Source organism: Perognathus longimembris, chromosome 3 (assembly GCF_023159225.1).
Source record: "Perognathus longimembris pacificus isolate PPM17 chromosome 3, ASM2315922v1, whole genome shotgun sequence".
In the NCBI taxonomy this organism is placed as follows: domain Eukaryota; kingdom Metazoa; phylum Chordata; class Mammalia; order Rodentia; family Heteromyidae; genus Perognathus; species Perognathus longimembris.
Window position 1 is genome coordinate 77,240,618 of NC_063163.1, and position 18,627 is coordinate 77,259,244.

General features: G+C 41.7%; 1 protein-coding gene across 2 annotated transcripts in view; it reads right to left on the reverse strand.

The window, feature by feature from the left end:
• Positions 1–18,627, reverse strand: part of Znrf3 (zinc and ring finger 3) — a 154,891-nt gene that overhangs the window by 45,992 nt on the left and 90,272 nt on the right. For both annotated transcript variants that reach the window (XM_048342708.1, XM_048342707.1), the window contains exon 2: positions 14,031–14,156. In XM_048342708.1, coding sequence (XP_048198665.1) covers positions 14,031–14,156 — 126 coding nt within the window. The remainder of the gene's footprint in view (positions 1–14,030; positions 14,157–18,627) is intronic.

The window sequence follows — 18,627 nt, forward strand, 5'->3', positions numbered from 1 at the left end:
AAGAGCTCAAGGGCAGCATTCAGGCCCTGAGTTCAAGCCCCATGACCAACAACAAAGCCTTGTGCAGCTTTGTACAGGAGCAATCTGATCAAGCCTTTCTGAGTCAAGGTTTTCTGGAGGCCTTGAACTCCTGCCTCCATTTCTCTTGTGCTGAGATTACAGAAGTGTATTACTATACTTAGCTTTCTATTCTGTCTATAAATTATCTGTATGAGAACTTATTTCCAGCAGATAAATTTTAAAAAAACTTTGTTATGAAACAATTTTGAGCAATATGAAATGGAAATAGTTTGTGGTTGGTTTTAACAGCAATATAGTTTCCAATATTAAAAATCAAAACAAAAAACACCTGTGTATGCATTTGTGTATGTATGGATACAGGAGTAGAATAAAACTAGTAATACTGAACACAGATTCTGAAAACAACTGATGACAGTCCAGAGGAAGATAGAATGAATCCAGATTTCTGGATCTAAAGAACAGCATAAACAGCCATTTGCTTTACCAATTTACAGGGAGTTCCTTCCTTCCTTCCTTTCTTTTTTTCTTTCTTTCTTTCTTGTGGGTGGGACTTGAACTCAAGGCCTATGCACTGTCCTTGAACTTTTTTTTTTTTTTGGACCAGTCTGAGGCTTGAACTCAGGGCCTGGGCACTGTCCCTGAGCTTCTTTTGCTCAAGGCTAACACTACTACTTGAGCCACAGCACCACTTTGGTACTGAGGCAAACACTCTGCCACTAAGCCACATTTCTAGCCTACTGCCCTTGAACTTTTTTGCTCAAGGCTACTACTCCAGCCACTGCTCTATTTCTGCCTTTTTGGCAGTTAATTACATAAAAGAGTGACATGGACTTTCCTTCCTGGGCTGGCTTTGAACTGTGATCCTCAGATTTCAGCCTCCTAAATAGCTACCAGTTAATCACTAGTGCCAAACTGGGAAATTCTTTTTTTAAAATTTATTTATTAATTAAACAAAATTTTTTTCACAAGGTGTTGTGCAAAAAGGGTACAGTTACATAGTAGGGCAGAGTGTACATTTCTTGTGATATCTTATACCCTGTTTTTCTTTCCCTTTCCTAGGTCAGGCAGACATATATACAATACCCAATGTACCAAGAACATATACAGTAGCCACGTGGCCTACGCCAAAGAAAATTTGCCTAGGGTTTTAAATGTGATGTCGACATTAGACAATATGTAGACAGTAGTCTTATATGAAAGTACATACATAGCTTTTGAGCTATTGTACTCCACTGAGAGGTCAATTTTTGACCTTTATATGTTGAGTAGTTGTTTGGTTTTAGTTACATAATGTTGGGTCGCTGACCCAATTCTGTGGGAAATACCATTTGACAAGAAGCTTTTGGTTTCACAGACCTGGTCTCTACTGTCTCTCCGTCACCCCATCTTAACAGTCATATATCAGGGAGATCATGCCCCTTTGTTTTCTGTGTTCTAGGCTTGTCTCACTCAACATTATTTGTTCAAGTTCTGACCATTTCCCTGCGAATAACAATATTTCACCTTTCCTAATCGCTATGTAGTATTCCATTGTGTATAGGTACCATATTTTTTGGATCCATTCATCTGTGGAGGGGCATCTGGGTTGTTTCCATATTTTGGCTATTGTGAATTGTGCCGCGATAAACATGGAAGTACAAATGTCTTTTTGATATCTTGGGACCTGCTGTTCAGGATAGATGCCTAGGAGTGGTATGGCTGGGTCATAGGGTAGGTCTATATTGAGCTTTTTGAGAAACCTCCATACTGTTCTCCAAAGTGGTTGTACTAATTTACACTCCCACCAACAATGGAGAAGGGTTGGGAAATTCTTATTAAGCACAGTTCATTTATCTCTAGAAACATGCTTTAAAACAACAAAAATTAAAAACAGTGAGCAGCTTGATCAAAAACAGATAAAGAGGGCTGGGGATATGGCCTAGTGGCAAGAGCGCTTGCCTCATATACTTGAAGCCCTCGGTTCGATTCCCCAGCACCACATATACAGAAAATGGCCAGAAGTGGCGCTGTGACTCAAGTGGCAGAGTGCTAGCCTTGAGCAAAAAGAAGCCAGGGACAGTGCTCAGGCCCTGAGTCCACACCCCAGGACTGGCTGCAAAAACAAAACAAATAAAACACAAAAACAGATAAAGAGGGCTGGGGATATGGCCTAGTGGCAAGAGTGCTTGCCTCCTATACATGAGGCCCTGGGTTCAATTCCCCAGCACCACATATACAGAAAATGGCCAGAGGGGGCGCTGTGGCTCAAGTGGTAGAGTGCTAGCCTTGAGCAAAAAGAAGCCAGGGACAGTGCTCAGGCCCTGAGTCCAAGCCCCAGGACTGCCCCCCCCCCAAAAAAGATAAAGATTTTGCCAGTTAATAATGCAAGATAATGACCCTATATTCTATAGTTATATTATTTTCAACACATATGTCATTTTTTTAAAGGAATGTGTAGACTAAAGGAAATATAGAGTATTGGGAGAACTTTGAAAAAGATCCTACTTACCCACTTTGACATTCCATCAAAGTAAGTTTTGAGTGGTTTAGAGTTGTAGAAGAAACTATGAAAGTATTACTGTAAAAATTTCAAACTTCTACATATCAAGGAAAGTTGAACAAGAAAAAGTAAGTATCTAAAGTGTCAGTTAAAAATAATTCTGGGGATAGGAATATAACTGAGTGGTAGAGTATTTGCCTTGCATATAGAAGGACAAACTGGCTCAGATTCCCAACACTACAAACATCACGAAACATGACACTCCAAATGACAAGTAATTAACGTACTATTATTTTAAAAACTAAATTAAGAACCACTCATAAAAAAGAGCCAAAGACAAATGGGCAGGGAGGAAATTAAATTACTTGTGTGAGTTAGAAATAAAACAGGCAAAAACAGGGCGTAAGATATCACAAGAAATGTACACACTGCCCTACTATGTAACTGTACCCTTTTTGCACAACACCTTGTCAAAAAAATTTGTGTTCAATTAATAAATAAATTTAATTTAAAAAAAAGAAATAAAACAGGCAGTATTTGGATGGTAATGTTTACTATCTTTTGACCATTAAATTTGTTTTTAAAGGAAAGAAATAAAACAGACAACAAGAAATCTAATTGCTGAACAATGAGGGAATGGTCAAACAAATCATGCTATATTCTATTGTTATGTCATGTGGCCATTAAAAGTAGAAATCATGAGCCCAATGGCTCATGCCTTTAATTGTAGCTACTTGGGAGGCTAAGATCTAAGGATCATGATTCCAAGCCAGATTAGGAAGGAAAGACCATGAGACTCTTATCTCCTATTAACTCCCCCCCACATCCAAAAAAAGCCAGAAATGGAGTGGTGGCTCAAGTGGTTAGAGAGAGCACTGCCTTAAGCAAAAAAGTTGAAGGACAGTGCCCAGGACCTGAGTTCAAGTCCCAGGACTAGTAAAAATTTAAGAAGTAGAGGTATGAAAATGAGAATAATTTGCTAAAAGGATGACAGCATATATTATAGAACTGAAAAGACAATTAAAAGTTGTTGTTTTTTCTCTTCTGTTTAGAAACTCTCCATAATTGTTTCATGTAACAAATATACTGAGTGTCTGCTGAATCACCTAGGCTCTGTCCTTAATCCTGGAAATATAAAAGTGGCAATACACTTAAAAATAAGTCAAAAGGACCAGATATGTTCTGTTAGTAACTGAAATAGTAAAATGTATGAATGCTATAAATTTGGATCTATCTTTAAAATTACAAGTCATACAATATTTAGATTTTGCCACACACTGGTGGATGGCTCATGTTTGTAATCTTAGCTACTCAGGATGCTAAGATCAGAAGATTGTGGTTCAGAGCCAGTTAGGGCAGAAAAGTCGGCAAGACTCCATTTTTAATTAGCCAGGCTCAAAGCTGGACTGGATGTGTAGCTTAAGTATAGAGTGCCAGGTAAGCAAAAGAAAGTTAAGCAAAAGTGAGAGGCCCTGAGTTTAAGTCTCAGTACTGGCATGTACATACAAACATATGCACATATATATAAAGAGACACACAATTAAGATTTCATCAATTAAAACTTATAAAGAAAAAACACTAGGAATTTCTGGGAAGCTTTTAAGAGGTAAAAGCTTTTTTTTTTTTTTTTTGGCCAGTCCTGGGCCTTGGACTCAGTCTGAGCACTGTCCCTGGCTTCTTTTCTTTGCTCAAGGCTAGCACTCTGCCACTTGAGCCACAGTGCCACTTCAGGCCATTTTCTATATATGTAGTACTGAGAAATAGAACCCAGGGCTTCATGTATACAAGGCAAGCACTCTTGCCACTAGGCCATATTCCCAGCCCAAAGGTAAAAGCTTTGACTCTACTTTCTTCTCTCTGAAGTTCACAGCCAGTGAAATTCCATGTCCAAATGTGGGGCATGGTACTCTAATACACAGGTGCTATACAGGTACACAGGAGACGGGAATTTTTTAGAAATAAACTTTCCAGGGTTAGTTATGTAGTACACAGTGACACTTCATTGTGAACATAACAGCTACAACTGAAATGCTTTGGCCATAGCTAGAAACTTGCTTAGCTGCGTTAATACATGCACAGGCCAGGTGGCTATAAGGTGCCCACATTTGAGAATGAAAAGGAGATGATACTTTTGGGGTGTGAGAGATTCTGGCCAACCTACCTATAGCATATACTACAATGATTTAATACATTAGGCTTCATCTTCAAAAGAAGATAAATTCAGTAGCCTTTCAAAAGTAGAGAAATCAAAAGTAGCTACTTTTGAAGAGCTATTCAGCTGACCAGTCACACCATCTGTCCTATTCTTGGATGGCTACACTGTGGCTTGCACTCCTTTGAGAGCTTGGTTCAAAGAATGAAGACAGTGGCAAGGTCTGTTGTAAGCCAGGCTTCTCCCAGTCCTACGAGGGGGCCAGCAGCCCATGTTCCTCAGGTTAACAGACACATTATATGTTCTATTCACTCATTGTATCTTCAAAATTCCTTTAAGCTTCCCAGCAGGTTTCAAATAATGGCTTCACTTAGCCTTTTGCAGCTGAAAGTGTCTGATCTAGCTTTTTTTTTTTTTTTTCAAAGTATTGTGTTTAATGTAGCCTTTAACCTAAGAGGTTCCCGAAAGATTTAGGTGTAGGTAAAAAGCATGAAATTAGAAGTTTGGGACTTTCAAAAGTAAGGGATGTGCCCTCAAGAGAAAAGTGGCATTCCCTGTGTTTTTCCTCCTGATTTGATTTCTTTCACTAAGGTCCCCTTCTGTTTTCTTTTTTAGCCAAATATGGGAGAGATTTACCTAAGTATTCCTTAAAATAAATCTGTAGGGCCTTCCTAACTTCCTTCTCAACAAGAAGTTCACCTTGGCTCACATTAAGAAGTAAGTTCTCATATGCTTGTTAGAATATATCTACAGAGGGCTTAGAATATGGCCTAGTGGCAAGAGTGCTTGCCTCGTATACATGAAGCCCAGGGTTCGATTCCCCAGCACCACATATATAGAAAATGGCCAGAAGTGGTGCTGTGGCTCAAGTGGCAGAGTGCTAGCCTTGAGCAAAAAAGAAGCCAGAGACAGTGCTCAGACCCCTGAGCCCAAGGCCCAGGACTGGCAAAAACAAAAAACAAAACAAAACAAAAGAATATATCTACAGAGTTTTATGAACTTGGCATATTTTCCTCAGATCTCAGCCTTGTGAGAATCTAGGATTACAGCCATGAGCCAGTGATGCCCAGCCATTTTTTTAAAAAAAATTCAAATTGTTACAACCTTTTTACAGGAGGGGTAGGGAAAAAATAGACACTAAGCAAGATTAACTGGTCCATAGTTACCCAGCTTCTGTCATTTTTACTTGGGCTGCTTCACTTCATGGCCTGAACTCTCCATACAACTTTCACACAAGTACCCTAATACCCGCAAGCGTCACAGAATACAGTAGTAAGGCTATTATGTACCTATCATTATAAAGAGAGACCGGACAGAAGGGAACAAAGGAGAAATAAGTGGAATGTGAATATTTTTTCTGGTCTGTTGAGAGGATTGAGCATGGGACTTAAGCTCTGTCCTTGAGCTCTTCTGCTCAAGGCTAGTGCGCTCTACCACTTTGGGCCACAGTGCCATTTCCAGTTTTCTGGTAGTTAATTGGAGATAAGAGTCTCAGGGACTTTCTTGCCCAGGCTGGCTTTGAACTGGATCTCAGCCTCCTGAGTACCTAGGATTACAGGCATAAGCCACCAGCACCTGGCTGAGTTTGAAGTCATTTTAAGAGAAAACATGTACAACACCATCAAACAGGGCCCAGGCTGGCCTCAAACTCCTAATCGTCCTGTCTTCCCCTTCCTAGTGCTGAGACTCTAGGCAGACATCACAACATTCAGCTTTGTTATTGTCATTTTATATTGTGATATTATTCAGGTGACATCACATTTTTTACTTGAGGAAAGTACATATAAAATGAAATTTACCATTTTTCCTATTAAATGCACAGGCTGGTAGCCTAAAGTACACCAACATCCACCTACATAACCTTCTCATCTTCCCTACTAAAACTATAACCCCTAAAAAAAAAATAACTCCCATTCTCTTCCATCCCATACTCCTGACAACCACCATTCTAAGTCTGTCTTTCTACATATAACTACTGAGACTCAATGATAGAGCTCTTGCTGCATGCACAGTTGAGTTTGATCCCAGCAAAATACACATACACACACACACACACACACACACACACACACACACTTCAAACTCTAAAAAAGAAGCAAGACAAATCTAGATGGATGGTAAAACCAGCACCTTGGCTGTGCCAGCAATAGTGTTCAACACTAGACACGCTCTCTCTTTAGGTACTGCTCACCCTTCAGGACGTAGAAACTTGCAGATGGGTACGCGGCGGGATTAGAATGATTGAAAATTGAGACTGAAACCTTAGGTTCTTAGTCCTAATCTTAAATGCTCCCTTCCCTACCTTCCAACCATCCTGGAAAAATGAAAACTTCCTTTGCCTCTACCTTCTGGTCTTGGTCCTCGGGATCCTTATTTGTTCTCTGTTGCTTCATTTCTAACACACTCTGAGGGCCAAATACAGGGGTTCTACTCTCTATCACCTTCATCCCATGGTTTCCTTTTGCTCATCAGAAGAGCCATTCTAAGGCTCAAGGTACAGTACTTTTCCTGCTTGCCATCTCTGCACTATGTGCTTGCCTACCTGTGAAAACAAGGAAGGACATAAGACAACCATGAGTTGTCCTCAGAGACTCCACTGGCTTCAGCCTTAACAAGGGCTGATGTCGCTCCAACCAGAACAATGATTCTCCCATTTGGTTCTGCCTAGTGTCACTGCCAAGTGAACAACATCCCAGCGCAGATTCTATGACACAGTCCTTTCATCACCAGAAACTTTCAGTGGTTCCCACTACCTAGTTCCTCAATCTGAGTCTCCTCCCAGCAACTTTCCCCAGCAACTTTCCATGCCCCTTGAAGAACTTCTTGCTCCTTTTTTTCTACCCTGTTGTAGAGATTTCCCACACATATGCACTATCTTGTGTTTTTCCCTTTCCCTTGGTGCTGGACAGCCCCTCTTGTTAAAATCTGCTTGCCTCTTCTAGTACTTGTGACTGACTTGTCCTTCCTCACCATGACCATGGTCTATGTGCAGGGCAGGAAGAGAATTTGCTCTTCACAGTACTTATGGGCCATTTCCTCCCACTACATTGTCTCTAAGGAACTCAGGATAAACTGAGGGCAATACTGACCACTTTGAGACAGCATTCACAACAGGGGCCTGCTTAAGGATGGCAGCCCAGCACTGCTGCCTACCGTTTCTCTTTTGAGCATATTTTCCTACCGATTTACACACAAACAGCAGAGCAGAGTGGGGCAAGCTAAGTTCCAGTGTGTTCCCAGCCCCAGAGGATATCTGACAAGCTTACAGTTTTATGCACTTCATCCAAAATGGAGCAATAAATCTCTTTTACACAAATTTTCAGACTTGAAATTAAGAATCTAAAAGCCTGGGGATATTGGGGGTTGTGTCTCTCACCAAGTAGACAAAGGGAGGTGGCAGGGGAGGGAGATGACAGTAAGAGGGCCATTGGCATCCTGGTCCAGGAGCCAGCTACTTTGGAAGAACAGTCGCAGGTTGTGTGACACTGCTCAGGAAACTTTGAGCTAAATCCCCTTTCTGTTAGTGGATCTCTGTGGAACCAACAGTCTTGACTTGCAAGTGCCATTGAAAAACATCTGATTTTTTCTTTTTCAGATGTGTGGCTTGAACTCAAGGCCTGGGTGCTATCCATATGCATTTTTGTGCTCAAGGCTAGCACTCTACCACCTTAAGACATAGCTCCACTTCCAAGTTTCAGGTAGTTAATTGGAGATAAGAGTCTCATGGACTTTCCTACCCCAGGTGGCTTTGAACTATGATCCTCAGATCTTGGCCTCCTGAGTAGGTGGGATTATAAGGTGTGAGCTACCAGTGCCTAGCAAACATCTTTTGTTTCAATCTAGAAAAACTGCCCAAGATAAAAGGAAGCAAAGAGGATAAACTAATACTAGAAAACACAGAATGATCTTCACTCAGACTTCAGTTCTTAAGAGCAATTTGATTTTTAGATTATGCAGAAAACCCAGTCTATGGCCATACCACCATGAACATGTCAATCTTGTCTGATCTCGGAAGCTAGGTAATCTTGGGTCTGGTTAGTACTTGGGTGATAGAACTTCTTTGGGACTCAATTTCCTTGACACGTAGATCAATCAAAGGAAAGGCTATAAATCTTCCCCAATGGGTGCCTGACTGGGGATGGCTGTTGTCATACTCTTATGGAATTGTCATGAGCCAGGCTTTTTTTGTTTTATTTTTTGCCAGTCGTAGAACTTGGATTCAGGGTCTAAGCACTGTCCCTGACTTCTTTTTTGCTCAAAGCTAGCATTCTACCACTTGAGCCATAGCACCACTTCCAGCCTTTTCAGTTTATGTGGTGCTGAGGAATCCAACCCACAGCCTCATGAATGCAAGGCGAGCACTCTACCGCTAGGCCACATTCCCAGCCCATGAGCCATGCTTTGAGCCACTTGCTCCACAAACATTTTGTAGGGCCTCCTACAACAGGAAACATGGATCTCCTTAGCAAATGAGTGAACTGAAGTCACCTTTCTAAGATTGCTCAGTCAATGTAGGGTCTTGGTTACATGAAATCTCCTGAAGCACTGAAAAAGCTGCGTCCAGGCCCATTGGCCAAATTGTCTTTCAGAAACCTAGGACTTGCTCTAACCTGAGTGGTGGGAGGTTTATTCTGCTTGGAATTAGAGATTCAGGGCCAAGCAGACTCTGCTAGAAACTATGTATATATCTCTCTCTCTGGAGTGGGACTCTGTCATGAGGTAGATGGATACTAGGAGCCAAAACTATATATATATATATATTTTTTTTGGGGGGGGGGTCATTCCTGGGGCTTGGACCCAGGGCCTGAGCACTGTCCCTGGCTTCTTTTTGCTCAAGGCTAGCACTCTATCACTTGAGCCACAGCGCCACTTCTGGCCTTTTCTATTTATGTGGTGCTGAGGAATCAAACCCAGGGCTTCATGTATATGAGACAAGCACTCTTGCCACTAGGCCATATTCCCAGCCCCAAAACTATTAAAGCTAATTTTCTCAATTTTTCACCCCCATAAGACAGTTAATAAACTTCAGTTGAATTGAAGAGTTAATATGCCTAGGGAATAAACACAGACTTCTCTTTGGGGATGATTTAAGACCTTTATCAAAACAAGCTACCTAGAAATGTCTATTTTGTTCTGTTTTAACTACCTAGGACTTAAAATGTCACAGGTATAAAGAAAAAAATTAAATAGAATCCAAAAGTTCAAATATTAGAAGAGCAGAGGCCTCAAAACAGCCTCTTTGCATGAAGTAAGAAGGAGAGGCCTAGAAGGCTGAAGAGATTTTCTGTGCTTGGTCTGAGGCAGGACCTGGCCTGGTGCCCTGACCTGCTCCCTGTCGGGGAACTCACTCTCACCCCGACTCTGCCTCCTTAGTTGATCCTACTGTCTGTACCTCCTCCTACAGAATTAAAAAGATTAGGAGGAGGGGGTCATAAATCATTTTTGTCTCATGAGTTTATGGTACTCTTTACTGAGGAGTTCAAAAGCATTTGTAATAAACCAATGTGATGAGTTTATGTCTTTTGCTTTTAAAAGGAAACTTTATTTGAACTCATGGAGAGGCATTTATGCTTTATTTTTTAAGTTTCTTTAAGCTTAGAACATCCCTCCCTTATTTCAGGGTTTTGCCCAGGGCATCTTCTATGGGGTGGGCAGGTAAGGAGGATGGGTAATAGAGAGAAGGGCTGCATAGAACCCTCCCCTGTTCTCCCACAGCTTTTCTGAAGCCTAGGCATGCTGGGGCTCACAGAGCCCTTCCTCCCTTCTGTAGTTTTCAATAAGTCTCAACCTGCAGGAGCCCCTCCATCTCCCACACTGGCCTGGCTGTAACTTCTATGCCTTTCAGCTTTTCTTTCTTTCTTTTTCTTTTGTCTCTCAGTAGTAAGAGAATGAATCCAGGGCCTCTTGCATGCTAGACAAGCACTCTACTATTAAGCTACACTCCCAGTCTTCCTCCTATGCCTCTCTCTTCAATGACTACCTCTTCTTGCCGTAGCCATCAAAAGCCAAAAAAGCCAGGCTCTCCACAGGGAAATGAGTTGTGATTGAGGATTACTGTGCCTTCCTTTACCCTTGTCTTTTGCTCTTGCACTTGGGAGCTCAGAAAAAAAAATAAGAGGGGAGGGGAAAAAAAGAGAGAGAAAGAAATGAAAGCAGGGAGGCTGGCAAAGTTATTGAAATTAAAACTGAGAACACCTAGGAGCTGAGAATATGGCCTAGTGGCAAGAGTGCTTGCCTTGTATATATGAAGCCCTGGGTTCAATTCTCCAGTACCACATATATAGAAAACGGCCAGAAGTGTCACTGTGGCTCAAGTGGAAAAGTGCTAGCCTTGAGCAAAAAGAAGCCAGGGACAGTGCTCAGGCCCTGAGTACAAGTCCCAGGACTGGCAAAAAAACAAAAACAAAAACAAAATACACACACACAAAAATGAGAACACCTATATTTTAAGAAGATCAAAAGTAAGGGGGTACATGTCTGACTCAATACCTTTGATATTAACATATGTTTTTGGTGTTTTTTGTTTGTTTTGGTGTCAATCATGGGGCTTGAACTCAGGGCCTGGGTACTTAATGTCTCTGATCTTCTGTCTCAGGCTAGCTTTCTATTACTGAAGTCACAGTTCTACTGGGGTAAAAGGGGGATTTAATTGGAATGAAGAGTCTTGTGGATTTTCTGGCCTGGGCTGGCTTTGAAAATAATACTCAGATCTCAGCTTCCTGAGTAGCTAGGATTACAGGTATGAGCCATCACCTCTCAGCTTACCTCAAGTTTTAAGAAAATGTGAAACCTGCTTACTTTTTCTGGCTCAAGCTTTCTTGTTTAAGGGCCAACTATAAGACAAATAGCAATAACCAAGCTGTGTAAATGGTGACTTAATTTCTCTCACCCAGGCTTTCCAAACAGAAATATGGAAGACTGCTGTTCCCACGCAGGTAGAACCACATACTTAGCTCTTAGGCTTATGTATAGTAAACCCAAGAAGTACTCAATGACCCAATATATGTCTAAGGTTTCCATTCCCCCTGGCTTCACAAACAAGCAAGCCAAGCCATACAAAACTCTGCAAGTAAAACCATGACATAGTTATACCAGGAGAGGAAGAAACAGTTGTGTTCTCTGAGTGGCTTCAACAAGTATCCTCACCAGTAATCCATAGGAGGCCAGTAGTAACCCTGTGAACCCTTTTCCAACCCATTTGCAGGCACCAGAGATGGAACCCTACTGTAGTGGAGCAAAGCAAATGAAACCAAAGATTTAAAGTTCTGCTCTGCTATGGTTCAAGCACAGGAGAAAATGGTCTATTAGGAGCAAAATACCCACAAGGAAAGCACAGTTCCTACCCTTTGGGTGTGGCTAGCATTTCTCCTAGGAAAACACTCAAATATTTTCAAAAGGATTGCACCATTAAGCAGGCCTGGTCAACTAATTTAAATGATGGGAGTATCAGCCTGCACCACCAAAAACACTTTGATTTAACTTAGTAACTGTAAGGCACACAGGTAATAATTCCTATGGGTTTGACAAGTGCTTTGAAGCTACTCAGGGTCAAAATATACATAAACATCACAAACAAATAAACCTATGAGGGGCTTCCAGGTCTTTCAGGAGACTGGTGTAGGCTTTTGGGGGGGGGGGTGTTTCCCTCTCTGGCTCCCTGCATTAAAATGACCTCCCATTTTGTTTGGATCTCCCAAATGAGTCTGTGATATCAGCAATAGGATTGTTCTCTCCCAAGCTGTATCTTTGTGGTACCTAGAATCATAGCTTTTGGTAATATAAAAATGTCTATACAAGCCAGGTACCAGTGGCTCACACCTAGCTACTCAGGAGACTGAGATCTGAGAAATACAACTCAAAGACAGCCTGGGCAGGCTTTGAATCCATCTCCAATAAACTACCAAAAAAGCAGGAAGTAGAGTTGTGGCTCACTGGTAGAACACTAACCTTAAACAAAACAACAACAAAAAGGAATAAAAAGTCTAGGTAGTAACATTAAACCTTAGGGGATACCATTTTTCTCTAACCAAAATTTCAAGTATATACTATGTGGAAAATGACGAATTCATGTAACACTTAGGGAGGGATGGGAGGAGCAAGGTAAAGGTAAAGGTAAAGGTGACACTGTCCAAAAAAAGAAAAGAAATGTAATTACTGCCTGACTTCTGAAATGGTAGCTCCTCTGTTCAACACCTAACAATAAAATTATTTAAAAATCAAAAACAAAAAATTCTGGTAACTTCTCTGAACCTCCCCTTTGAGCCAAATGTCCACTTTAAAATTAAGTTGTACCTGTCATAATTTAAGGTCTTTGATGGAAGTTTTCAAAAATAAACTTACTTCTGACTTACAATGTAGTTGGAAGTAATGATGACCCACTCAGCTAAGAAGTCTTTTTTAGAAAGTGCTTATAAACAGGGTGAACAGGGTAAACAAGGGTCATAAACATTTTTGAGAGCTTATTCTTCCATAAGGCATTTGCACTTCATCCTACCTCCTAACCACTCAGTGAGGAGAGTTCTAACACCAGACCACAATTGCTCTGAAACTCAAGTTTCCCTGTAACTTACCTGGCAGCAAAACTTAATGAACCTGATCTGATCTCATTTGAAGGCAAAGTACCTTGCACTAACATGAGGCTATTTAGATTTTAGTTATGCCACTCAGTGCTACATCCAAAAAGTTTGCACATCAATTTGAAGGAGTTATCCTAGATCCTGAGGGTGACTTAATAAAAAATATTTGCACCTTAATGGTTTTCTAAGCCCCACCCTCAATCTCGAAATTCTGAAATACCTGGCCTTGAGGGTCTAAGATAAAATAAGATAAGTTATGAATTACTATTATCAATCCCTTACACAGAAACTCAGACTTCTTGAGGAGAAACAACTTTGTCCAAGGCCATCAGATTCTGGGACTGGTGCCTCCTTCAGAGCCTAAACTCAAGAGCCCCATGGTGGGCAGCTGCAAGGTGTGCCATATAACTTTGTCCAGGAAGGAGCAGTGCTGGCATGGTTCTTCTTCACACACACACACACCCCACCTCCCACCCTGGTTGTGGGGCTTGAACTCTGGGCCTGGGCGAAGTCCCTGAGCTCTTCAGCTCATGACTCTACCACTTGAGCCACAGCACCACTTCTTTTTTTCTGGTGGTTAACTGGAGATAAGAGTCTCACAGTCTCTCCTGCCAGGCCGGGCTGGCTTTGAAGTGATCTTCAAGTCTGAGCCTCCTGAGCATCTAGGATTATAGGCATGAGGCACCAGCGCCTGACGTGCTGGCATGGTTCTTTTTCAGAACCAACTATCTAAAAACTTTGGCAATGACTGAGTGGAAAACACTGATCACAATGGCAATAATTCAAAGGGCTTGGTGCTTACCTTGCCCAGGACAGTGAGGCATGGTTTTGGGTCCAATTCTGGCTGTTCCAGCTTCACCACTCCTACCCAGCCATAGTCATGCAGGTCTTCTTCATCATTGTTATTACACAGGCCCAATGGGTGCATCTGGGAAACAAAACAGAAAGAAGACTTCAATAGGCTGGACACAGATTTGCTTGATATACACTGTGCATTTCTCAGACTCCAGGAAAAGCAACTTCAAAACTTAAAGCTTTAAAGCAGGGACAGTTTTTCTACCCATGAGGAATCCTTTTTCAGTACCATGCTCTGAACACTGGGGAACTCACAAGAAATTCACCATAAAATATTTTATTGGTGTTTTCTACAGTGGTCATCCAAGGTGGAAACTATTTGATAGGGGTAAAAAAAAAAAAAAAAACAGCATAACTCTTTTATAAACACTAGTCTAAATTTCTATGAAAACCATCAATTTAACACTGAGCTGTCATTGTAAGTTAACTAACTAGGCTAGCATCCAAGACTGTTGGCTTCTAGACCTTAAGAGCACATAGAACCACAACTGCTATTAGGTAGACAATTTATGCAAGAGACCTAGAGACATACGCAAGACTTTATCAAGAGACAAGAAGGTATGTGGCAGAATCACCAATATAATTAGTAGGTGAATAACTAGTTCTGATTACTGGGAAATTAATAAAATTCTTTGTGAGCAAAATCAAAGATGGGTTAGATAGTGTCAAACGTTCTTATGTAAAAGTCTGAAAAACAGAGGTTTGTGCTATCATGCAACTGTATTGGCCCTGGAGCTCCTAAGAACAATATAGAAAGAGGAATTAGGGATAAACTCGACTTATCAAGAAGTGAAGGAAGCAGAGCTATGGCTCAAAACGGTAGAGTACTGGCATTGAGCAAAAAAAAGGGGTCAGGGAGTTCAAGCCCCACTTCAGACAGACAAACAGACAGACATGATAAGCCTAGCACTGCACGTGCTAAGCTCTTATGTAAGCCAAAGAAATATGTTGGTAGATTTAAGGTAAGTTAGGGACCTAACGAGAGACCTAAGAACCCATTATAGCAGCATAAGGGGCCCAAATACATCAATGTCCTAATCTCTAGATGCTTGGCAGATGGGATTAAGTTTGAGATGGGAAGTTCCCTAGATAGACTCAAAGAATTGCAAGGATCCTTTGAGTGGAAAGGACATATGGGAGACACAGAGAAGAGGTGACCACAGAAACAAAGATTGGATGTCGTGCTTTGAAGATGGAGGACCATTAGTCCAGGAAACCTGAGCAGTTCCAAAGAAACAATTCTCCCCTACATCTTGCATAAGAAATGCAGTCCTAGCTGGGCACCAGTAGCTCACACCTGAAATCCTAGCTACTCAGGAGGCTAAGATCTGAGGATCACAGTTCAAAGCCAGTTCAGGCAGGAAAGTCCATGAGATTCTTATCTCCAATAAACCACCAGAAAACCAGAAGTGGCTCTATGGCTCAAAGTGGGAGAGCACTAGAATTGAGCTGAAGAGCTCAGGGACAGCACCCAGGCCCAGAGTTCAAGCCCCATGATCAAACAACAACAACAACAAATGAAAAGCAATCCTGGGCTGAGAATGTGGTTTAGTGGTAGAATGCTTGCCTAGCATTCATGAAGTCCTGGGTTCAATTCCTCAGTACCACATAAACAGAAAAGGCTGGAAGTGGCGCTGTGGCTCAAGTGGTAGAGTATGAGCCTTGAGCAAAAGAAGTTCAAGTACAGTGCCCAGGTCCTGCGTTCAAGCCCCAGGACCAGAGAAAGGAAGGAAGGAAGAAGGAAGGAAGGAAGGAAGGAAGGAAGGAAGGAAGGAAGGAAGGAAGGAAGGAAGGAAGGAAGGAAGGAAAAAAGGAAGGAAGGAAAAAAGGAAGGAAGGAAAAAAGGAAGGAAGGAAGGAAGGAAGGGAAATACAGTCTAACAACCCATTTTGTACTTCTCACCTCTTGAACTTTAGAAGGATTGTTGTTGGTATAAGCCACTAAGTTTAATAACTTCTTATAACAGCAAATAGGAAACCCATACACACATCATATCCCCTCTACTTATCTTACAGATAAGAACAGAAGTTGAAAATAAATGGCTTTTGCAAGACAACATAGCAGCCAAGTGACAAACCCTGAAGTGATCCAGTCTACAGATTCATAGTCCAATCTCTTCTCACTCTGCTTATTCTTTTCCCTCCTAACAGATGGTCCCTTCTGCTGAGAGCTGGCTATCTGACTGACGGAGAAGACTAACAGAAAATCTTGGTGGTGGGGGGGGGGGGGAGGGAATGTTTCTAGTTCAAAATTCTGTTGTATTTGAGTGCACCAGGAGTTTAGAGTGGTCAATAAGAGGTAGTAGAATGTCTAGTGAGGCTTTGTGCACAGGTGCTCAAGTGAAGAATGAGATTGATTGTGGCAGCCATTCCAAGCCTGATGCAAGAGTTGATATAGACTTGAGAGAAAAGAGGAATGACATCAGCCTCAATAGAGAAGGCAGAGCCAAATGTTCAAAGATAGAAAGTATTCACAGTTCGTAGACAGAAGATGGCACACTGATAACAGGTATGTAGGCAGATAGTACACAGTGGTGTGTCCTGACTCTCAAGACAAAAAAGAGGTCAGAGGGTATAGCCTGGAGAAGAAAGACTTCTTAGAATCTGAATTCCATGGAACAATGTGGAAAGGGTTACTAAGTCCATAAGGCAAGTGAGGAGTTACTCTGCTGAGCAGAAGGTGCTAAAAGGGCAGCCAGCAGCTATCTATCTTTGTAGTGGGTGAGTACCTTGATCCCTGGGAATTCTAAGACAAACGATTCAGAGCCCTGGGACAGCTAATTTTACCCAAGTCATCAAGCTCAAAGGAACAACCCAAAAGAGCGAGGGCTACGCAGCTCAGAGAACAACAAAACCTTTCCTCCTACATGCCTCTGAAGAGTTTAAGCTTAGTACATGCTAGATTATACTACAATTATTAAATAAGGGGCAGCTAAGAAATGCTTAGACCTCCACCTATAAAATACGTGAGGATGATAATTGTGCCAACAGCTCAATCACCTTTGACTTCCAGGAAAGAGCCCAGCACAGTTCAAGCTTCCCAAAGTACCAAGCCAAGTCATTGCAATGGCAACCATACTTCTGACCCTTTCGGCTATGTTCCATGATCATTTCTAGCTTACTCACATGACTTGGAGGCTTCCAGACAGATGGCTGCTTTCTATTATATACTTAACACGAAGTTCTGTCAATGAGTTCTGTCAATGACCCAGTGTTGCTTTGAAGGTGCAGAGGCATCACCAGGTCTATGACCTTATATGTTTCTTAAACTTAACATATGGCCACACTATATGAGAGTTCATTGATATAAAATGTTCAGAATAGGCAAATCCACAGAGACAGAAAGCTGGCTAGTGGTTGCCATTGGCCAGGGCAGAGGGTAAAATAGGGAGTGAGTTAAATGGATACAGTTTCCTCTCAAGGATGATGGAAATATTATGGGACTACATAGTAGTAATGGTTGTACAACACTGATAACACCCTGTCACTGAAATATGTGCTTCAAGATAGTTAAAATGGTGTATTTTTTATCAAACAACAGTCCTAAGAGATTCCTCAGAAATTACCTATTTCCTGACTAGTGCTGCCTTCAGCTAACGTAGGATCCACAGCAGAAGGCAATGTAGCTTCTACTCTTCCAGAATACATGCCATTTACAGTGGCTCTTCTGGGAATCATGTCCTTCAGAATAATTCCCCTTATGATGAAAGACAGGTTCTTATAGAAGTCAAGAACACCGAGAAATACTTCACAGGGGCTAGGGCTCTACATTTGCAAATGATAGCTAAAGCCATCATTTTCTACTCTGATTTTAAATCTGCTTGGTGTGTAATATGATTATTTCATAATGAGACATATTTGAAAAATGCTACATATCCTCAAATGCTGAACACCCATAACACAAGGAGTAAAGTCAATGGTGAAAGAGATGGAGGGACAGTCAAGGAAGCTGGAGTGAAAGCAAGACCTGGGAGAGCAGCAATGTCAGTAGAAGAGATTAAGACAGGAATGGAGAACAGCAGAAGTCAAAATTGAGGCCTGACCTACTGCAGTCATATTAAGAAGTTGCCCAAGCTACAGCAGAGTTCAGGGCCAAGGGAAAAGTATGTCAAGAACAAGCCCCCCCCCCCACCTCCCATGGAAAACAGAGGTAACAAGTACACAAGAGTGGAGGCTGCACTTGTGAGAGATGGTAACAGGCCAAGCCTTCTACGTTGTCCTAGACAATCCTAGCCTTATTGGAAATATCTGATTTAAAGTTATTGCCCTGGCAAAATTACCCAAGGGCCATTGATTGCCTAAAGCTGTCTTAAAATTCAGTGGGGCTGCAAAAGCCAGTGTACTTAAAAGGCAACCAGGAAAATATTAGATTTCACTAAAGTCAGGCCTTAGGTTAAGCTTCTCTAACCAGTCTATGCAGGAAGTTGCAGGCAATACAGCAGAAGGTGTGACATTCTATTGGAGCCACTGGGAGACAGGGCTGTCTGCTGCTGCCACGTCCCCTGCACATCCCATTTAGGTTAAGATCAAGGACAGCCTGACAGT